Raw genomic sequence first — 23,110 nt, forward strand, 5'->3', positions numbered from 1 at the left:
TTTAATTTTCCAGGCTCAAGAAAAGAGAAATACGTGACATTCAAAGTGGGAACTGCTACCTTTTTGACCTAGTTTAGTTTTCTCCATGACATTGTTACCCAACAGATGGAGAGGAGAAACAGTGAGACAGGAATGAGAAGCCTGGAAGCAAGGTGTCACAGAGAATGGTTTTAGAGGTCACATTAGGGCTATAACAGGAGAAGATGGATTTATACAGTTTATAAGGCATATTTTTTCCAAAGGATGTAGGAATTAAGATCAGTGTTTTATTCAAATTCTAACTTCCATACAGCTAGGGTAACACCTCAATGGTCTTCCAGCTTTATACTTTTTTTGCTACAGCTTCAATTTCCACCCTTTACACTTTACCTGAATATGTCCTCAGTCTTTAATGTCTAGAATATGCAGGGGTGGTGGAGGTAGGGAGGGACTGCAAACAAGTTCAGCTTGAGAAGAGAACTTGACTAAAAGGCTGGGTTGGGATGGCACCAGTTCATGAAAATATTGTCTTGCTAGAGAATATAAAGTCTGAGCTATGTGAATGTCTGGATAAAGGTGAGGCTTTGGCTTGGTGACTCAGATACAAATGTACTGCTTTGAATTCAGGATTTCATTAGAGTCATTTAGGGGCTTTGTTGTTTATTGAGCAGATGCTTGTAAGTTAAACTCAAGTGATATCACAAAGCTTCATGCACAGTTAAGCTGAGGTACTTGTGCAGTTTTTGTCATTTGGGAGACAAATCATCGCTCAGCTGAGCATCAAGTCCAGCTCAAACAGACCAGTGCATGGATCACACAGCTAGAATGAAGCCGTCAAACTACTAGTTTCCCATTACCCACCTCAGCCTATTAGGCTATGGCTGTTCCCTGCCCTGCAGGAACATAGTGCCACACCAGTCCCTCTACAGCAGCTCTAGTGCTCCGAGGAATACAATTTGATAGGAAATCACTGGAACACAGGCACCGAAAGCATCACCTAATGGTATCTTTGATCCCATTTTGGTTAGGTCAGCAATATGATGTGAGGTGGGTTAGCCATATCCTTGTATTCAAGGAGATCATTGCTGGGGAATATAAACGCCACTACAGTCAATACTGCCACTGCATGGCATACTACTCGTGCTTATAAATGACGAGCCTGCTCGTGACACAAAAATTAGGAGATTAGAAAATACATGTTGTCTTCCTCTTACTTACCTTGTTTCTGAGATTTCAGAGGTTGGTCAGTTCACAGATTTGGGCCTTCCTCCTTTACAAGGGCTAGAAGTGTATTTTTTGTTTATTCTAAAATTTATTACTATTTTCATTAAATGGAAACTGAGATTCTCAAACACAGCTTCTTGACTTCAGCAACTTCAGATTAAGAAAAGCACCAAGTATTGTGAAATTTGCAATAAAATCATAAGAGGTACCAACACTTCACACACACATCTGATCTTGCGTAGAATACACAGACAGACTGGCTCAGTAACACATACCACAGCTCATGTAATCACCATGTTTCTTTCCCTCCTGAATTGGTACCTCGGGCATTTACAAGCGCACAGGTCTCACAGGTAATAACAAATTCAAATCTCAGCAAATCTTACATTTTTTCTTTTGTATTTTTATTACATTCATTTGCATTACATTTGTTTCCTCCCCAGATATGCAAAGAAAGTCTTTTGCTTTCTGGATGCTAGGGATCTGCAGAAACATTACTGCACTGGCTCTCTGATCCTCAGCATCTAACTACACTGCCCCACCCCTGCCCCCAAAACTACCTCATGCTTTATGTTTAAATCAAACACCAACACGGGACACACACATACATCCTGTAAAGACCTTTCTATGGATGAATGACAGACACAGCAATGGCTCTGCAGCCATGGCACAAGTGTGAGGCATAAGGAAAGCACTGGACACATGTTAGCATGCTCTAAGCAGAGGATGATACCCAAACAGGAGCTACATCCAAGTACATGGCACCTTGGCTTCTCTTAATGCTCCTTTCACATCCACATTTAATTTTCTGATGCTTGGGGTGAGCTGGCACCTGGAAGCCGCTTTGACTGAGCCTCTGAATAGATCAGGAAGCCCGTGAAGGTGATATACTTGCCATGGTTGCTGTAGGCACCATAGCCATCATGCTGATGGCTGTAGAGCCAGACAGTGTCCCCATATTGCAGGGGCAGCATGATACTCTGGCTCTGCATCTCCCGCCTCTTGGAGTGGTTGTCATCATAGATCATGGCCTGCACCTCATTGTGGTTCTTCATAAGTTTCACTGACATGGTCTTGAAGGGCATTTTGCCAATGGTAAAGGAGAAATAATATGCACCAGGTATACGGCATGAGAAGATGCCACTAGAAGAATTGAAATCTTTTCCAATATTCACAAATTCTGTGTCAAATGTGATTGGTTCATGCTGGGTTTGCTTGTCATCTGTCCCCAGGAGACTTTGTGAGCGAGCAACAGAAAATGCAGAGCGAGGGTCTTGCTTCCTGTTTGGTTGATCAGATAACATGTGTCGGTGTGAAGCCTCATTCTGCTCCCCTGGAAGTTGCTGAATGGTGCGATGGGGTGGCACCAGCTCCTGAGAGCTCAGAGCATTCTGGAAGAAGGCAGAAGTGTCTGGATAGATTAGATAGCCATTGAAAGTTGTATAGGGGCCCACGTTGCTGTAGAGAGCATACTTGGGGTCTCCATGTAAACGCAGCCAGACTGTGTCACCATAGTCAAGCTGCAGCATGGCGCTCTGGCTGGCTACCTTCCGTTCCTTGCGGTGATGTTCATCATATACAATCACTTGCACCTCATTCTTGTTTCTCATCAGCATGACAGACAAATTTTTCTTCGGATATTTCCCAACAGTGAAGGAGAAGTAATAGGCTCCAGGGATCCGACACCGGAACAACCCTGTCTTCGGATCAAAGTCATTGCCAATGTTCACATACACCTTGTCAAATGTAATGACCATCTCAGAGCTCCCTTCCATGCTGCTGGTTCTGGCTACAGAGAAAGCAGAGCGGAATTCAGTACTGGTGTCTGCTGGGAAGCCATCTGTAGGCAGAAAAAGCACACACCAGAGGAAGCCAAATAGGAGCTGAACCTTCAGGATCATTATTGTATCTGAAAGGAAAAAGAAGCACATTTTACCAGGAATCCTATTAATTTCTAGCTCATATACCAGCTGAGACCCAGACCTGAATCTTGCAAAACAGATATCAAGGTCTACGTCAAGTACTGAGAAGTCTCCAGTGCATTCTCTGATCAGTGTTTGGGACCGTATCTCAGCTCAGATCGCAGCACCTTTTTGAAATTTCCCCAGTGATAGCTGGACCTTTTTGTCCTGTACTTATCAGAAGAAAGAAAATCTTCTCCTTTGACATCCTGGCTATCTTACAGTTTGTCAACAGAGAACAATGCAGATGGATCTCAGAGCTTGCTGGGGCTCTGCCAGAGCTCCCTTTTGTAATACTTTCGTTCATAAGACCAAGGAAGAAACAAAGCCCTACACAGGACCTGCATTATGCAACTGATATGCAGCTGAAGGGCAGGGAGAAGAGGACATATGCTCCAGAGAGTCCCATGCAGATGTCATTGCTTGGCACTGCACTAGCTGTTTCACAGGGTGTAGAAACTGGAAGCCAACAAAGTTGGTATGCCCCATTGTTCAGACAGACTGATGGCTTTTAACCAGCTTCACTGTGAATCTGTGAAGGGTGTAGGGAAACTGGGGGAAGAGGGAGTGTTTAGGGAGGAAGGATGAAAATGGATAATGTAAATTAAATGAAAATAAATGAAAATAAAAGATAGATAAAAGGCAAGTCTCCCTAAGTATAGTATCCCATAGAAGGGACTGAAATACTAGAAAAAGGGAAACTACTCACTATCTGCAGAACAGACCAAAGAGAAAAAAGTTCTTTGACCCTTAAAAAGGAAGGCTACATTAGGAGCTAATGTGATTTTCCACCTCCAGTTTCTGTGATTTTCTGGAGTAAGGCCAAAATCATCTATTAGTGCTTTCAGGCTGAAAACAAAACTGCCAGTCATTCCAGTGAGAAGCTTCTCTCTCTGTCACCTCTCTGTGCTTATTAAAATATCATTCAGGCTGGGAGACAACTGCCTGGTTTGCAGTCTGCCCCATCTGTCACCCCAGAACTGGTGCCTTGCCAGCCAGCAAACAATGAATTCACAGGCCGGCAGAACAGGAGTAAAACACGCTACTTACTGGGGGAGGGGCGAAGATAAATCCTGAATAACAAAGGATAAAGGGGTAAGCATTTGAAACAATTGGGATGACCTAGTAATAGAAGTAAAGCAGATGGAATCCACATAGACTGTAAGATGGCAATGGGACCCCATTTTGGCAAGATGTGCTAGCTAGAATAACTCATTAGCAGGAATTCAGTTTGACCTACAGTCCTTGTTTCTTCATACTTGAGAATAAAATGGAAATCTGAAATGAGAACTGAGAACGAATTAAAATCTCACCTAATTACACAAAAAGGACATACCAGCAAAGATAAAAAGAAATATCCATCCATGTCCTGATTTTACATTAGATCACTTCTCTCACAAACATCTCAGTATTTTCCTCCCTGCCCCCGAAATGCTTTTCCTGACTTAAAATGTTTCTCCTGAACACATCTATCGCACCTCATGGGTTGCACTGAAACGGGCTGAGAGAGCTGGCTGATGCCATAGCGAGGCCACAGCATCATCTTTGAAGAGCTGTGGAGGTCAAGGGAGGTGCCTGATGACTGGGGAAAGGCAAATGTTGCACCCACCTTCAGAAATTGCAAGCAAGACAATCCGAGGAACTAACGGCCAGTTAGCCTCACTTTGGCCTCTGGGAATACCATAGAGCAGGTCTCGGTACATCCAAGACTGGGTCCAGTGGGGGACACAAAGATGATTAAGGGACTAGGAACAGTCAGCATGGATTGCCCATGGGTAAATCATGCCTAACCAAACTGATTGCCTTCTGTGATAAAATGACTATATCTGTGGATGAGAAAAGAGCAGTGGATGCTATTTATCCTTTAGCAAGGATTTTGATACAGTTCTCCAAAGCATTCTTGTATCCAAGTTGAGATGTTACAGTCTAGGTAGGTGGTCTACTAGATGCGTGAAAAATTGGCTGGGTGGTCAGGCTCAAAGGGTCATGGTTAATGGTTTGTTTTAGATATCCTCTTTAATATTTTTTATCAGTGATCTGGAGGAGGAGACAGAATGCCCATTCATCAGTGTCAGATGACACCAAAGTGGGGCAGGAAAGAGGAGGTAGTCAACAAACTTGGGGCTACAGCTGCTATTCAGAGGGACCTAGACAGGCTGGAGGAACAGGCCAACAGAAACCTTATGAAATTCATCAAGGACAAATGCAAAGCCTTGCACCTTGGATGGACTCACCCCCTGCACTGGTATAGGCTGGGGACTGACTGGCTGGGGAGTAGCTCTGCTGAAAAGGACCTGGGGGTCCTAGAGAACAACAGGTTATATATGAGTTAGTGGTGTGCCATGGAAGTGATATAGGTTAACAACACACTGGGCTGTATCAACCAAGTTTAGCCAGTATACCAAGAGAAGTGATTATTCCCCTTTACTCAGCATTCATTAGACCACACCTGGAATACTGCATCTAATTTTGGATCCCCCCATACAAGAAAGATATTGATATGTTTGAGTGAGTCCAGAGGAAGGCCACCAAGATGGCTGGGGGCTGCAGCACTTGCCCTGTGAGGAGAGGCTGGGATAACTGGGCTTGTTTAGCCCTAAGGAGGGAAGGCTTCAGGGGGACCTGTCAGTAGCCTTCCAGTATGAGGAGGTCACTGACAAGACAGAGCCAGGCTGCTGTACTGAGGCACATGGTGGGAGGACAAGGGACAATGGTCATAAAATGAAAAAGAGAAGGTTCAGACTGGGTATAAGCAAAAAAATTTCACTGTGAGGATAATAAACACTGGAACAGTTTGCCCAGAGAGACTATGGAATCTCCATCCTTGGAAGTTTCCAAGACCAGACTGGATAAAGCCCTGAGCAGCCTGATCTGCATTCAGTGTTGGCCCTGCTTTGAACAGGAGGTTGGATTAGAGACCTCCTGAGACATGATTCCTGATTCTATAATTACTGATGCCCACAGCTTCTGCCTTCTCAGAGCTGCAAATCCACCGCACTACTAACCCCTAACCCATGACACACCCAGCTAAAGGCAGCTCTGAGACTATCTTTTATCTAGCAAATTAATTTAAGAAAGCATTTTTAATGGAACTGTTAAGCCATGGCTAATTGCCATGCACCTGCTTCTGTGCTCTTTATTTTTCCTCCCTTTGCCTTTTAGTTTGTGACCTCCTCAGGGCAAAGATTCTCTCTTCTCCTGTGTCTGTGCAGCATTTGGCCACTGCTGCAGTTTAAACAACACTAATAAGCCCTAACATCCCACCAAGAACTAAATCCCAAGCAGTCACACTCTGAGCTCAGCCTCTGCTTCAGTAGAATTAGGTTTGCAGAGAGCTCTACGTCTAGCACTGCAGGCTTATTTCAGCTTCCAGTTTGGAAAACTAAGCCCTAAAGGCAAACTTAAAAGGGCTATTAGATGTTTCTGATTCATGCTCATCCACTATTACTGCACTGATCACCACAGTGCGGCTGCATGGAGTACCAAGATGACTGTGACATTGCTGCATGCGCTTGAGACAAGAAATGACAGGAAAGGATATGGCATTTGTGTTTTCAGCCACTCTAACCAGCCTGGTTCTAAAGCACTGCCTGTGCTCCGGGGCTTGCTCAGCATATCTAGGAGTTGGGGAATATATCATAAGCAGAGCACTGCTGGCAAAACAAACACAAAAAGACAAAACAGCTCTTCAGCGAATCTGACCTAATGTTCCTTCAAATGACAACTACCCATGTTTCAGTTCCAAAGCTAATTTCTCTGTAATAAGGTCACTTTGAAAAAGGTTAGATAAGTCAGTTACAGTTGCAAAGACTTTCTGCTGCTGCAGAGTCCCTTATTTATCAGCTCTTCCCAATAACTTACTGGCAAGTCATTTAAATAAGACAGTTAATTATGCTGTGCTGGCATTAGCATGTTGTTTCCTTGACAGCTCCCACTCACCACTCTCAGGACTATTTAGGTTCTTTACCTATTTCAAGTAATGTAGAAAGTATCTAATAACAGCCTTTCACACTAAACAAGTCTAAGAATAATTTGCCAATCATTAAGAAGACTCATAGCTACAATGGCGGCATAAACAGAAGCAACTCACAGCCTTTACACCGGGCTGTACCAACAGGGGACAGTGGTCTACAGGGAAGAAGAGAAGAAACTGACTTTGGATTTGGAGGCACAAAACACATGATGGAGCTAAACAGTTCTCAAAGGCACTGACATTAAATTAATGACCTGAAAAGAAGGAACAAAAATGGCAGTGACTCACATAGTAAGACAGGAGTTGCAAACCCTTTTTGAAAAGAAAGACAGAATTCACCATTTGCATGACCCAGAAAACTTAATGAATAGCTTTGTGCTAGCTGGAGGTGATTTTTCTGTCCTGGAAAAGAATCAGTCCACCAGTGGAAAGACAATTAGCCTCATCCTTCCACTGAAATGCACAGATTTAGAAAGGAGCTTTCAATAATAGAAAGGTGACCCCATTTCTAGACTTGCAGGCCAGATCTTCTTGTAAAACCCATAACTTTTTTTCCCCCAAAATACTAATGAGCTAGATTCCCGAGTCCTAACTTAAGCAAAAATCGTTAAATTTCAGTGAGAGTTTTACCCATATGATCACTGAAGAATGAGATATAAAAGTAAAGTGAAACACTGCATTTGGATTAATTGTAAAAGTTCATAGAAGCCTGTTAAGTTGCAAGAGGGAAGCCCTGTTCTTCTTAGCTCTTACTCTAATATTTAAGGACAGCTGCAAGTGTTTCAATTATTTTAATCAGTATAGGCCTGTGTAATGAGCAGCCTTCTTGGCCTTTGGTTAGCAAGATTTTTTCTTCCCAGATACCACACACTGTCTGTTCCATTCACCAGATACAGATTATGAGCATCAGATAATGATGCAAATGCGTCACTTCTTATAACATCAAGGAGAAATTAGCTGTAGCAGTTCCTCGAAAGCAAAATCTGTATAAAGGGTACTTTGTGACAAACTCAGTGATTCACTTATGACCTTGGCTTTCCTCTGCTTTTGATGAATGTGGTTTTTTGAACTCTGGAACAATCAAGAAGGGTAAAACACTGTCTGAAGCATTTGGGATGCTTTTTTGAAACTACAAGCAATACTTTGAATTGCCGAACTGTAGGGCACTAAAATATGAAGTTCTTCATTTTAATGTCTCCTTCAGTCCTTGCTAATATAATAAGCCAGCTTCTGTGTACTTGAAGATCTGTGGAAAGACGAAAATTCTTCTGAAGTGCCCCAACTCCAGGCATACTCAGGAAAAGGAAATGGAGAGACTATATTTTGGCAGAAACTTCTAGTGTTAGCCTGCACTTTGGAATATTAATGAAACCTGCTACATCTCAACCAAAGGCCTAACAACTCTGTTTAAGCTAGAATGTGATATATAAGATGATATATATGCACCACAATGGTCATGATATTAGGTCTGTTCTTCCTGTAATAACATTCAGGGAAAATTGGTATACACATCTGAAATGCCAGGGTGACACAATGTGGTATTTCTTTTGACTACTTGCATATATGTAAATATGTATTAATTTAGATGGGCAAAGTGGTGTTTTAACAGAGAAGATGGTTGAAACATACCCTAGATGGGAGCCAGGAGTCATACTAAATGACTAAGGCTCTAAAATATGCTACAGATTTTAAAATGTTGGTTACTTTTTAAATGAATAAATTACACAAATCCAGCCTCCACCACATACATACTCCTCAAGCAAACAAGACTAAAAGAGGCAATGAGAAGAAACATACTCTGACACTGATCAATAAGTGGAAAAAGAACAGAAAACATTGTTAGAATGTTAGACTAAATTATAGTTTGTAAAATGAGTGCTGAATACCATGAAGTTGCTCCTCACTTGCAGTTAAACCAACTGTGGCTGAAATCACATCAGCAGTAAGTAGCAAAAAAAATAGCCATTGCTTGGAAAGAATTCAGTGGTAGATGGTTTATGTGAAAGCATAGGGCGGAGAAGATTGGGAACCACAGCTTTAGAAAGCCAGAAGTCTCTCTTACTGTACAGTGTTTATTTAACACTGTTACCTTTAGACATAAAACACAGAGACCATTTCAACAGTAGGAATTTTTGCATGGATGCAGTTACAGTAATGCCAAAGCTAAACCATCTTTTTTCCCACCCCCAAACCTAATTTCTTTTTTTAGCCCGATTTATGGGTGCATTGCTTTTTCCTAGCATGCACAAGATGCACTAAGGCTGTGGAACTAGGCTTTGCTGAAGCATCCCACCTCTGCAGAAGGAACTGGATTGCTGCACCAGAAGGCAGATCACACTGGCATAAAGGATTAACTGAGATGGTTTGACCTGCAATACCAGGAGCATTTTGGTAGATGGAAAAAAGTAACTGACACTTTGAAAACATATACCATTAAGATCTCCATTAAGAGAGAGAGAGAGGGAAGCCCCAAAAGACAAATTGGCCAGAGCGGAAGCTAGCTCTAAAGGGATTGATAGGCATAGAGATCTTAGTGAACAGAGCAGAGGGTAACTTTATTGTTTCAAGTGGCTGGGCTGGAAGCCAGGTAGAGTGAGGACTTTTTCATAGAAGTCCCAGGTATTTTGCTTTGTCTCGGGAGGTAAAACCATATGAAGTACATGGAGGCTGCCAGAGACTACCCCTGCAAGAGACCTACTGTTCAGCCGAAAAGACAATTCCATTTCATCATCTGATTGGCTGGAATCAACAGGCAAGATTTTGTTAGTACTATAGCAGTGTTAAAGGAAGAATGTGAAGAAGAAGGTGGTAATGGCTATAGAGACCATGGGAGACTCTCTTAAGAGGTTAAGAGTTCTCTTATAGTATGATTTTAGACAGAAGAGAGAGAAATGTTCTTCCCAAGAACTAAAGAAGCACAGGGACTTTACAGGGATGATAGAGAATGAAAAAGCTATTTAGAGAGCCATATTAAACAGAAGCTCATTCTTAGGTTTCCTGAAGTAGCACTGTAGCTCATTCATCCTTAGAGGGTTAGTTATTGTTTTATTTTCTTAACTATGCTTTTCTCTCTGTCTAATTAGAAGTTTCCTTCAATGTAACTGAGTCAGGCATCTTTTCAGCTTCTCCATCCTCTTCCTCCCACCAGGCAGACCAAAAAAGGAAGTTCTTATTCTGTTCTCAAAGTTGATATCCCATCTGTCAATTTTCTTTCAATCACTAGTTGTAACAAATGCCTATAGAAATAAAAGCAAGTATCATCACAATGAGAGCAACTGCTCCAGCTAGATGCAGGCTGTACTAGTTTTACTTTATGTTCCTTGTTGCCACTTTCATTCATATTCCCAGACAGCCAACAACAGATATGCCAGGTATAGCAGCAGCAACTGGGGGAAATGATCTCACAGTGAGCCTTAAGTGTTCTCATCTTGTCCCCTCAGTAAGAATGAAACAACTGTAATGTGAGGTTTATTTGTCCTGGAACTAGTGGGAATCTGTGGAAGCTGCCACCCACTAAGGTGTCCTAAACATTTACAGGAAAGCCATTTTTGACTGTCTCTAGATTACAGGAATCATATCTTCTCTGTTATGTCTTGAAGGCTGTGGAGATATCATTATGAGATGTTGGAACTTGTGGTATACTACCAAGGTTTGTCCTTTATCCTCTCTGGAATGGTTATATGTGTTCAATTTCTTTTCTATGAGCTGGTGCTCCTCTACTTGGTATCAAGCAAGATAATATTTTAGTTTAACTGCCATGTAAGGTCCTACACAAAAACAGAACAAGTTTTAGATTTTTCTTGTCTGCTTTCTTGTCCAACTGCATAGCCACACCTTCTCTCTTTTTCTCTCTCATTTGGGTGGACACACAATCCTCATTTTTCCTGGAACTTTGTGTCTGGTGTAGTTGCTTCCAGCTCATCTGTTCCCCACCTTCCCGGAATGCTGCCCTCTGGTCTCTGCTTTAAGACCTGCCACATCAACCACCTGGATAAAAGCAAAGGGTATGCTGGTTCTTGCTGGCTGATCATCAGATCACAAATTAGGATGAGCCTGTGGAGTACAATAATCATCCCCAAGGAAACTAATGGATAGCTAAGTGCCAGCTGGGATAACATGCAAAGATGACAAAAGTATTTTGTATCCTAGTCATGTATGAGCTCACTGACTGGTAAGAATTTCTTTAGCAATGCAACCAAAGATGTGGTTCACAAACTGTGTAACTGTGGTCCTCTCCTTGATTATCTGTAGTTAAGAGAAAACTTTCAGAATGGGATCAGATTCAGTTCCCTTTTGATGGCAGCAAGAGCAGCTTGACAGACCAATTTGTAACGCTGTGTTTCATCAGTGAAAACATAATTGCTTTGGTCTTTTGATCCATCAAATGCTGCGTTTAACATACTTTAAGAAAACATCACATGCCACTGACTGGTGTTCTGACAGTAGGCTTCACAAATCCATCTGGACAAACCCTATCCTATACTGAGGCATTTGCCTACAGGAATTTTGCTTTACTGGGGTGTTTTTTTTTCTTGTCTTGACAGGTAAGGCAAGAAAGCATGCTGTCTCTTAACATCTGTCATCACACTTGGCCAAAAAAATCACCTTCATTTCTTTTCACACCCTGCTGTTTCATTACTGTGAAGATACTCAGAGAACACTGTGAATTGCACTGCAGTGCTGCTCTTTACTGCCAACATGCTGCAACATCTCAATTTGGAAATTCACTGAGCTCTGGTTTAGTGAAGGTGATCAAAAGCCCTAAAGATCTGTATATTTCCATGAACCCTACTTCTACCTCTGCTCTAGAATATCCCTTTCTGCTCCTGCTGCTGGGGCACGACACAGGCCTGAAGCTGGAGAATTAGGAAACAACCATCCTGCACTCAGCACCAAAGCAGAGGCCAGTATTATTTCAGAATGAAAACTGTGCTCTGCCAAGCTCTGTTTTTGAAAGAGGGAGGTGTCAATGAAAGTTCACATACACTAATGATTTTTTTTTGGTCTGGTTCTATTCTCTATAAATGGTCTGACATGACAATCCTGTTTTTTTCATACCCAGCAAGTTGGTAGATGGATGAATAAATAATCATTTAAGGAATAAACATTGCATGTGACTTCTCCCATCTTTGTTACCAGTCTGTTGAGACTCAGATTTCGCCTGGAGTGGTACAGCAGTTCTTGATTAGCCAAGAAGTCCTGCGGTATACATAATGCTCTTCAGCATTAGTTGCTCTCCACGCATCAGGCTTATCAAATTCTAGGTCCAGCAGCATTCTATTTCTTTTATGTCCACATACATAGAGTCATAAGTAGCAAAGCAGTGCTTTTCATGTTAGTCACTGTAATGTTTGTTCACAATGACCCTTCACAATCAGCAATGTCTAGTTCCCCATTTCCAATGGTCCTTCCTGCTAAATCACTTGTAATGAGACCTCTCTGAGGAATGATAACTTTCCTGTGACCCATGGGATATCTATAGAAAGCTGGAACCTGGGCTCTTCCAATTTTTTAGACATTTTACTGACAACAATTTCTTTGAGTGCTGTATCTAGTATAAATGAGGCACTCCAAGGCTGTGAATTAACAGCTGATATCTTCAGGAAAACCCCAGTTTCTGCTTCCACTTTTGAAACTCTTGAGTATGTTTTCATCCACAGGTTTAATTAGTTTGTCATCTTTTTCAACAGAAAGCTATGAAGTGCCTCTCTTTTGAGCTTGGACTTCCCTGTGCAAATCTGATACAGAGATGCTGCTGCCCACAAGCACAGCACAGTCTACTGCCCTGGTTGGAGGAACAGGGAGAAGCATTTACTGAACAATCTCCTTAATATGCTCATATAATTTTACAAAGCTTTCTAATGCTTTCTGGATTTACATTATTTCCAGTGCTTCAAAAAGGCCAGCCTTCTCTTTATGGTGATAGAAATGTTTGTGTGACTATTTCTATAAAGCTCACAATCTGTACTGGGAAGCTGCTGGTAAAAGGCTTTGGCATCACCATCCACAAAGCATGGCTGGACACTGCTGTTCAGTCATCAGTTCCTCATTCATAGGCAGGAATTGCTCACATCCTGTCAAGAACTCACAGATTCCAGCCCCATATGCGAGACCAGTCAGTTTCTTCCTAGACAAAATTGCCTTTGCCAGCTTGAAGCTGCTGCCTCTAATCTTTTCTTATAGAAAGAATTTTGCTAGAATACTGAAAGTACCAATGGCAGCAACACGGTGGCAGGATTTACCTTACTTTTAGACCCTAACCGGTCATACCACAAAAGAAAAAATAAAAATGAATTAACATGAAGGATATGCTTGCTCTGAACACTGCTGCGTAGATGTCTTATTTAAAGCTGGCTTGGATATCGCTATACTGCAGTAAATATGTGGTGTATACTGCCAGAAGTGCCATTTGCAATAACCTACAGATTTTCCTCTCAAACCTATTGGGAAATTTCAGCCCTGCACCCTGAACCAAATGTTGATATTCAGTTCACATTCCAAGTCAGTGCTCTCTCTACCCAAATTCTTTCAGTCCTACATCTTCCTTCTAGCTATTTCTGTCTAATAAGACAATCATCAACACCTTTTCAAGACTTTCCAACAGCATATTACCATCTGCAGAATCCCTTCTAGCTTGTTCAGTAGTTTTCTGACCAGCCTGTGTCTCAGATTTCCTCCCAGGCTCCACAGAGAACAAAGCTTCCAAGTTGTTCCCTCCTCCTACTATTAAAAAAGAGAGTTCTTTTACACTGTCATTTGCTTCCCTCTCCTTCCAGAACCACCTTGTTCCCCAGCTGAACCTAGTCTAGTATCAAGCTACAGTAAGCCTTCTTCTGGATACCCCTTCCCTCTCTCAAATAAAGACTGGGTTGGGAGATGAGTTATAGTCATATGAAAAGCGAAGAAGCAAAGCAAAGAATGGGAGAAGAAGGAGACCTGAAATAAACCCATAAAAAGCAGTAGGAGCTAATGTGAATCACTGTTCAGCCCTTGGGTGGAGGAGATGTGAATTTAATCCAAAATATCTAGGGCACCAAATGACCAGATTTCTAAATAAATCATTATTTTTCACTAAGTATTCAAGTGCCCATGAAAGATGAAGGTAAAAAAAGAGAGCAATCAGAGCTTATAGAGTGTTACACTTTGTACTCACATGTCCCAGAGTAAATCAAAATATGAGGATTTCAAACAATTTACGGTAATTCCAGTGTAAGAGTGTTTAAACTACACCAGATTCCAATGCTGATACGCTACAGTTCATTGAGCAGCAGCTCAGTGAAAATAGCCTTCTAAACAGCAGAGCCTAATTTTTCATTTTCTCCTGTCTTGTTCATTCAACACAGATTCATTCTAGCAGTCACTTTGCAGCCTTTTGGTCCCAAAGAGTATCTGTTTTCATATAAGAGATTCCCAATTGCCTGGTTGGTGTAAAAAACACTTCCACTCCTCCCAGTATGTCTTTAGCTTCTCTCAGACCTTTTCTTTCATCTAAGTGGAAAAGTCTAAAGCCTGGGGAGAAAGAGAAATCCTTCTCCCCTTAGAGGATTAAAAAATTCTTTGGCTGGACTCAAAGTGTGTTTTGTTCAGGTTCTTATGGGCAGCTCATCACTGAAGCATCCAAAAGAGATGATCATTGCTCCCTTAATTCTTTCTACCTGTCTCCTCACAGAGATCCATTATTTTTCACTGTGCTCAGGAGACCATCTGTTCCATTTATATTAAACAATATATGTTAAACCATGAGTACTAGAGGACCTAGATTTTCCCTCCCTGGAGAGATGCCTAAAAACATCAATTGTAGAACTGTGCTTCATTTTATTCTAGTTCTGAATGCTGTCATTATATTTCATCTCTAAAAAAACATTTTTGGACTATGGTCTTTCAGTCAGGAAGTAAAATATTTGAATTAAGGTAAAAGTTTGTATTTTCAGTTCACATCATTTTGCTAACAGCTAAGCCTCATTCACTGTTCTTTTTCCGTATCATTCTTTTCAGCAGTCATAAGACTCAGTCAAGCATCTGCTCCAGGGAAATCAGAATGTCTTGTTACCTATGTCTTCTCCAAAAAGAGCTATTTTAACTGTCTTCCAGTAAGCTGTTCCTTTTCTTTCAGGCTCGTTTCAGAAAGTGCTACATTGTTGCATATGGGCTGTGCTACCCTTGAGTTTTTAGGCAGACATTAGAACAGGGCTAGCAGATAGCTTTTATTTCATTTATATCAAAAGAGCATGTTGCCTTCACAAAATGATAAAAGAATACATCTGGAAGTCAAATAGTCCAAAGTATCTTCCCATGATAGGATCACTATCCTGATTTCATTCTTCACAGATAATTGTCTACCTTGTTCTTAAAATGACGGAGCTTTCACCTCCTCCCTGGAAAATATTCCACAGCTTTATTATCCTAGCTCCTAGAAAGTTATTCCTAAAGTCTAAAATAATCTTTCTTTCTGCTATTTCTTACCTCCTGTTATATTGTCCTGCCAGCTTTCTTGTGTTTAGGCTAAACAATCTCAGTTCTTTCAGATCTTCTTCGTAGGTCATGTTTTCCAGACCTTTGATCAGTCCTGCTGCCCTTCTCTGGACTCTCTCCAATTGGCCCATACCTGTCTCAAAGTGTAATAACCACAGCTTATCACAGCTCCAGCCGAGGCTTTAGCAATGCTGAATGGAACAGGAGGATTGCTTCACGTGTCTTCCAGGCTATATGACTTTCACATATTCTAGCAAGAGGTTTGCCTTCTTTTGCAACAGCATGACATTGACTCATGTTCAGCTTGTGATCTATTATAACCCTCAGATTCTTTTCTGCAGAGTTGCCACCTAGTCATTTGCTTCTCTCCTGCGCTTACGCAGATGATTATTCCTGCCTCGCTGTAATACCTTGCATTTTTTCCTACTAAATTTTCCTAGCAGTTCTTCCAATTTGTGGGAATAATTTTGAACTCTGATCTCTTCCTCTGACGTACTTCAAGTCTCACTGTTGCATGTCATCAGCAAATCTGATACACCCACTCTTTATATTACCATCCAGGTCATCCAAGAAAACACTGAACAGAAGCAAATCCAGGACACACCGATACAGCTATTGAATCAGTTTTCAGCAGCTTATGGCCTGTCTGAAGGAGTAGAATAGCCTAAAAATACACAGATAATGAGCTGCTAATCTTCCAATATTTATTTAAAGAAGATTTTCCTGTTCAGAAAATCATGTTTACCCAGTTCATAGCTTTTTTCACCTGCTATGATGTGCACCTCACTGTGGCAAATATTTAAATTAATGTACAACCACGATTGAGAATCTCAATTTTTACCTAAAAACAAATTAAATCTCTCACTTTTACTTCACAAAAAACCTTTTAATATGTAAAATGAACATAAGCTAACTCAGTAACTTCTGTCAGAATCTGTTGGAATCCTGAAACATTGAACGGGAAAGATGTGACCAGCTCTCTTCAAAGACTTAGGGGTATATTAAAAATGTCATAATTTATTATACTCACTGTGGGTTATACCAGCAGCACATACTGGAAGGAATGCACTGAAGCACCTGGTTGATTTCAGAGGACTTTAAATATTTTCTTTGCATCTGCCCTTGATCAAAGGACTGCAGTCCCATCCTCAGAGCTCAAAACACCAGTCGGGGTGACCACAAGCAGGCACATAATAGATAGGTAATCCTTTGTATACATAGGAATTAATATGGTTTGGTATTCCTTTTAATAACTGTGTCTTGAATCTCTCTTCTGGCTCCGGCTCTCATTTCAGTAACCACTTGCGCAGCCTCCCCAGATGCCTTACCCCAGTCAGGGAAGGTTTTCCTGGTACTGTGGTGAGGCCCAGACACAGCAGAAAATACCCATGGAATGGATGAACCAGATGGAGGGGAAAAGGGGAGAAAAAGGACTTTATTAAGCTGCACTGTTTCCCGACGGGGTGTTAGCAATTGATTACCAGTTTCCAGAGTAGCCACTTACTGCTTTGTCCTGTGATCAATTCCTGATGCTGGCTGGGTTACCTCTGCTGGAAATCTCAGACCTTTGATTAGATGCAGCAGGAATTCCTCCTTTGTTCTCTAACCTGTCTGGAGGAAGTATGCACTCTGGGGAAGACAAGTGATTGACAAGGGAGGCAGCAGCACAGCAGTTGTGTTTCTCATCCGAGCATTGGACAAATTTCCTTTCACAGGAGGGCAAAGAAAAACATAAAGGAAAGCTGAAAGGAATAAATGAAGTCCCAACCTTAAGTCTCCTGGAGGGAGATATTTCCCAGCTGAGAACATTAACTTCTCAGAGATACTCTCCATCTTGGAAACTCACTAGCTGCCACTATCAGATTACTTTATTTCAATGCACTCTGCCTATAACTAACAATAAGAGTGTGGAAATTTTGGTACAATGACAGTGAACACCTGGAGGCTCACTGCATGTTTGCTTTGCACTAGTACTAGCATCTTTTTCTTCTGATCTTCATGATATTGGGTGTTATGCACAGAAACTTCAGTCTAGGCTCTTCACACCCTAGAGATAGAGCATTTCTCTGTTTGTATGCCTGTGTTCATCCAGATTGCTAGCAGACACAAGAGAGAGAATTCCAAGAACTGGAGAACAACTGCTGGCCAAACTGCTGTTTGGAAATGTATAGTAATCCTATGCTTTGATAAGTATAGCTGCTGGCCACTGTGGGTTCACCCTTTCTCCTTTATTTGGAAAATGCGAATAGTTCTCAGTTTACCAATGGGCACTCTCTGGAGCCAGTGGAGAAGAGCACAGCACAACCGACAGATGATCATGCTAGTAAAACATAAATAACAACAAATGGGATTTCAAGTTTTGCACAAACTCTCTCCAGTGTATTCCATTTCTGACCTGTCTCTTCATCTGTAAAACAGAAAATGTCTACCACACTGACAAATGATCAGATTTAAATCAACCACATGCGGAAGGCATAGATTCTCCATTATGGAGACCACCTGTACTTTGAAGGCATTAATTCCTCCAGGCAGAAAATACGAATCTCATTTCTAGAATCTAGTGTAATAACTATTCAAGGTTCTGGTCTTAGCTGCATTATGGCTTTTTAGAGGAGAACACAAAGAATGTAAAGGGTAATGCTGCCCTCCTGGGAATCCTCACTCTCCCTTTACATAGCTTTTACTGTTAGAAGTTAACCCTTGAGGGTGGCTTTTCAAGCAAACGGCTGCCATGTGCCTAGATAGCATCACAGCCTCAATGGCAAAGTATTTCAAAGCCTTGTTACACATCATCTCCCCAGAGAAGAGAAACTGCAGAAGATTGCAAAGGCACCCGAATGAATAATTGAAGCAAGGCTCATTCAGTATGTGCATAAACTGACGGGCCACAACACTGCCTTCTAGCCAGCTGGCAGCGCAGAAGCTCCCAGAGTGTCTGGTAGCTGGATCACCTGGAGATGCTGCCCCATTTGCCTAGGAGCTCTCAGGGAGTGGGCAATTGTCAAGCACCCAGAGGAGGATCAGACTAGATTCTCTGCGCTTGGCAGAGTTGGCCATGTATGCCAGGCTCTGGAAAACCCGGGGGACTCGGTTCCCTCGGGAATCTGCAGTGGGGATCCACGCAAGCTTAACGCTAGCTCCCATCTGAGAAACTGTCCCTCGGGAAATTCTCCAGGATGGCCTCCCCCACGGTGGCCCCGGCAAAGTACTCTAACTGTCTAGAGCTGGGCCAAAATTTCATACCCTTTTCCACACAAACGCTAACCATTGGCTACCGGAGAGAAAAAAAAAGGAGGGGGGGCGGGGGGGGTGTTAATTCGGGTGTTTCCCGCTAACCTGTTGGCCTGCGCAGCCTGGCCGCGGGGGGGAGGCGCGCAGCCCGCGGGAGGCGGCCCGCGGCCGAGGGCTCGGACAACAAAGCACTCCGGGCGCCTCGCACCAGCCGCGGCCATTCCCGGCGCCGCAGCCCCGACGGCCCCGCTGCCTCCCCCGCCCGTGCCGCTACCGCTGCCGCTGCCGGCGCAGCTCCGTGCCGCCGGCCTCCCCCCGCACAGGCGCCGCCGCGGGGGAGGCCCGCCCGCCGGGCCGGCCAACGTCCCCCCTCAGCCCCATAACAGCCCCCTCCCGCCGCCTCCCGCGTCCCCTTCCCGGCCGGGGAGCCCGATCCCCACCGCTTCCCCTTCAGGTGCAGCCCGGCCGCGCCGGCAGCAGCTCCCCCGGGACGGTACCTGGGGCCGCTCCGCGGCGGCGGCTCCGCGGCGGCGGTTGGCGGCGGTTGGCGGCGGTTGGCGGCCGTTGGCGACGCGGGGCTCTGCGCGGAGCCGCGGCGCTGCCTGCGCACTGACAGCTCGCGAGCCGCCGCCGCCGCCGCGGCGGGCCGGGGCCGGGGCTGCGGAGGGGGGTGCTCAGACACCCGGGGCTCCGGCACCGAATCAGTGACAGGAGGAGGGCCCGGGGGCGGGCAGCGGGGGGCCCCGGGCTCGGCGCCCCTGCCTCACCCGGCAGCAAATCGGGAGGCGCCGGCTCCCAGGGGCCCTGCGGGCGCGGGAGGAGGGCGAGCGGGAGGCGAAGGAAGGGGGGCCGGGGCGGGCAATGCGGCGCCGCGGGGAAGCCGCGCTGGGCTCTCCGTTACCTTCCCGGGCAGGAGAAGCGCTGGGAGCCGGGGCGGCGGGGCTGCGCACCGGGCGTGCAGGAGAGCGGCGTCTGCGACAGCAGAGGGCGGCGGGAGGAGCGCCCCGCGCTGCTCCGGGGCAGGCCGGCGGCGGGGTCCGGCCGGGGGCACTGGGCGGTCCCGGCCGCGGGGCGGTAGCGGGGCGGCAGCTCCGCGCCCTCCTGTCCAGGGCGAAGTGACCGGCGGAGCAGCGCCGCCACCCCGGGAGTCCTCGAGCAAGTTTGTAGAGGAGAGAAAACTGCGCTACTTAGACTAAACGATGTGACAGGGTAGAAAGACAAGCTTTTGGCTACCCGAGACCTTGTTCAGGTGTGACCTTCTCCTGCTCTGAAGATCTGTGAGTCCAAAAGCTTGTCTATAGACCAGCTGTATTGTTTGGTCTAACAAAAGCTCTTCTCTCTCTCTAGAAAGCCTGCCTTGCCTTAGATCATCACTTAAGAACAGCAAGGTTCATACTGGTTCCCTGGAAGGTCTGCACTGATTTTTGCTGACGGCAGAATAGCAGGCTTTTCACATTATTGTTCTGTCCTGAACAGCAATTTGGGGTTTTTGTAAAGCGTGTTTATTGCTGTTAGTCCAGTAAAATCTTCTAAGGTCAACTTCCAGAAAGAAAATGTAAAGATTTGAACGGCTAAATGAAGTTCTAGCTCTCCAACACCAGATTTCTTTCCTTCTCCTATACACACCTGCTTTGGGAGATGCACTCATCTCAGATCATGCCCAGGGCACCTGGCAAGGATGCTGTGGCCATTGCTGCCCTCCCTTTGGCCCGTGCTTCCTTCCAACCTCCTCTTCCACTTACCCCTGCTCTGGCAGGCACCAGGATCTCCCCCTGTGCTAGCTGGTGCTGGACTTGTGCACCAACACATTTGAACCAGTTCTCACATCACCGCTTCCCGCTCCCTTCCTCACTAGGTGCCAGCCCTCACATACAGTGTCATGAGGCTAATCCCCACCCCTACACAGTGAGAGCATGAAAAGAAAAAGCAATAGCTTTCCTCAAAGAGAGGAAGAGGGCTGGAATGACCAGAAAGTAATTTCCTCTTTATTACAAGGGTGCAATTTATAGCATAACAAGAATTTGCCTCCACCCTTTCCCCCAGCAGCATGTCTATCATGGTGCCCACACCATATTTGTACGTAAATACGTACAAATCCTCCCTATCTCTCTCCCCTCTTCCCCCCAGGTTGCATCTGCCTGTGTATTATATCCTCCTCCTCCTGCCCTCCTACAGAACAAAACCAAGGGGAAGGTGACAAGCAGAATGAGACGCAAGTGAGTTAGAGGCTAACCTTCATGTGGCTTTAGTAACAACTGTCAGCTGAACAAAGTATCCTGGATGGGCTCACATCCAGCTGATACTGCTGGGTAAACATATTTTGTGCTCTCTGAACAGCTTCTTTACACATTTCAAAGGATAGATTACTCAACACCCAATTTACTGTTCCTGGAAGAATGAATGGACCACTGCCTCCCAGGAGATGAGAATGCTCATCTTCAGCATAGCCCAGACAAATGCATTCCTTTAATCATCTAGCAATGACAGCAGTGATGAGTAACTTATCGACAATATGACAGTGCTGCCATTCTAAATATATATGTTGCTGCTGAGGCCAAAATGGTTGAGTACTAAGATACTACAGTATTATAAAAGTATCTGTAAACTAGGCAAATGCTCTGCATTGTCTTCTGTAATCCAGATAAACTCTGCTTTGCCTAGACCACCTGTGCTTCTCCACCAGTTTTTCCTTCTCACTGGGACAGTATTGCAATATGCCTTCTCTAGCCCAGCCCAGGAAAGGCAGAGGGGTGAAAACTGGACCACACTTTTCTCACCCAGTAGCACCCAGCCTGTGAATTTACTCATTGTTTTCCCTGGAAAAGTGTGAAACAGACCAGAGCTGCCTTATCTGTCCCTAAGAAGGTCCCTAGGAAGGGGGTGGGTGGGGGCATAAGCTTTGTGAGGGGAAGGGAATACATTTCCCAGAAACTGAGAATGGAAGATGGAAAAGTGCTTGACCTTCTAGTGCCATCTCACACTGTAGCCTTCACTGCAATCTTCCCCACAAAAACATATCCCTGAAGAAGGCTCCTGGGAGTACCATGGTGCTTTTTTGGTGTTAGTATTATGAAAAATCTCATGGTATAACTCATCACTAAATGATAGTCTTAGAAGTGTAAGAATCAGTGTTACAGAACTCAGTAAAAGACCCTATGGTGATACTTATTTTGAATAAAACTGATTTCAGTCACTTGCACTCCTTCCCTTAGATTTCACTCACTCATTCTCTCATCCTGACTCACAAGCACCAAGAGATGTGTCTAAGTGATCTGGTCAGGATCACGTATGTGTAACACAGGACAAGGAACATTAGCTATCGAGTCCTTGGTATGTCTCTGAAGTTCATACTGATCAGACACAAACTATAAATTAGACAAGCCCTTTGTATCCTTTAGGAGTCAAATAGTTACTATTATGGCCTCAGTTTTGCTCATTTCATCCTCCATAAATCTTGGGCAAGGCTGCTGCCCATTGTCTTTGTTTTCTCATTTTGGGTATCTTTTTGTCTACCTCCCTGTTGGGATAACAGGAATGGCCAGTATGACATGTTGCAACTTTGTTGCAATTCTCCTGTCATCAGAACCCAATTTTTTCTGCTGCTAAGGCATCTTTGCTGTGGTCTTATTGCAGTGCAAACCTTCTAAGGCATCTTTGCTGCAGTCTTATTGCAGTGCAAACCTTCTGGTCTTGATGTATGCATATTCCTTATTTTTTTTTCCTTATTCTTACTAGTCTTATTGCTGTTGACTGTGTCCTTGGTAATTAATCCATGCCACTGTTTTAACCTTCAATCTGTATTGCTGAATGGCATTGCCATTCATGATTCCTTTATAACCAATGTTAGTATTTCTCTTATGTCACAGACAACAATGAATACTTAATTTTCTAAAGTATTATGAAGACAAGCAGCTTGAGAATTCTTGATTTAGGATACATCTGCCTGACTTGTAAAAACCTTGCTTCCTTGAGAAGAAACTTGGTGTGTCCTTCAACTAGGAAAATTGTATGCTAAGGAGGAACAACTGAGGAAATCAATTCTCTAAACTCCCGTGCTGAGTTTCCATGCTGAGTTTACAGCCACTAATATTATCGATTTAAAGATGAGAAGCTTTAAAGTAACTAATGATTCAAAGAAGCCTAAAGATTAAAAAGAATACCCCAAGAATATGTAAAGAGTCACTAATTGGAAAACTAACTTATAGTAGGATAGTGTAAGGCTAAGAGAAATAAACCTTCATGGTTCATTTTTGATGTGGTAACAGTTAAC

At 43.7% G+C, this 23,110-nt stretch overlaps 1 protein-coding gene across 5 annotated transcripts; it reads right to left on the bottom strand.

The window, feature by feature from the left end:
* Nucleotides 1-1,585: 1,585 nt before the first annotated feature.
* Nucleotides 1,586-19,877, bottom strand: C1QTNF4 (C1q and TNF related 4). Of its 5 annotated transcripts, XM_026093253.2 has the most exons (3): nucleotides 17,114-17,331; nucleotides 16,640-16,963; nucleotides 1,586-3,112 (listed from the first exon to the last, which is right to left on the bottom strand). In XM_026093253.2, exon 3 carries the CDS (start codon nucleotides 3,102-3,104, stop codon nucleotides 2,004-2,006), a length of 1,101 nt encoding a protein of 366 aa, XP_025949038.1. In that variant the 5' UTR covers nucleotides 3,105-3,112; nucleotides 16,640-16,963; nucleotides 17,114-17,331; the 3' UTR covers nucleotides 1,586-2,003. The 5 variants fall into 5 exon arrangements, with proteins under 5 accessions (XP_025949038.1, XP_025949042.1, XP_025949043.1 ...); XM_026093257.2 differs by lacking the exons at nucleotides 16,640-16,963; nucleotides 17,114-17,331 and adding an exon at nucleotides 19,742-19,877; XM_026093258.2 differs by lacking the exons at nucleotides 16,640-16,963; nucleotides 17,114-17,331 and adding an exon at nucleotides 19,338-19,445.
* Between the last annotated feature and the right edge of the window lie 3,233 nt (nucleotides 19,878-23,110).

This window comes from Dromaius novaehollandiae, chromosome 5 (genome assembly GCF_036370855.1).
Source record: "Dromaius novaehollandiae isolate bDroNov1 chromosome 5, bDroNov1.hap1, whole genome shotgun sequence".
NCBI classification, from domain to species: Eukaryota; Metazoa; Chordata; class Aves; order Casuariiformes; family Dromaiidae; genus Dromaius; species Dromaius novaehollandiae.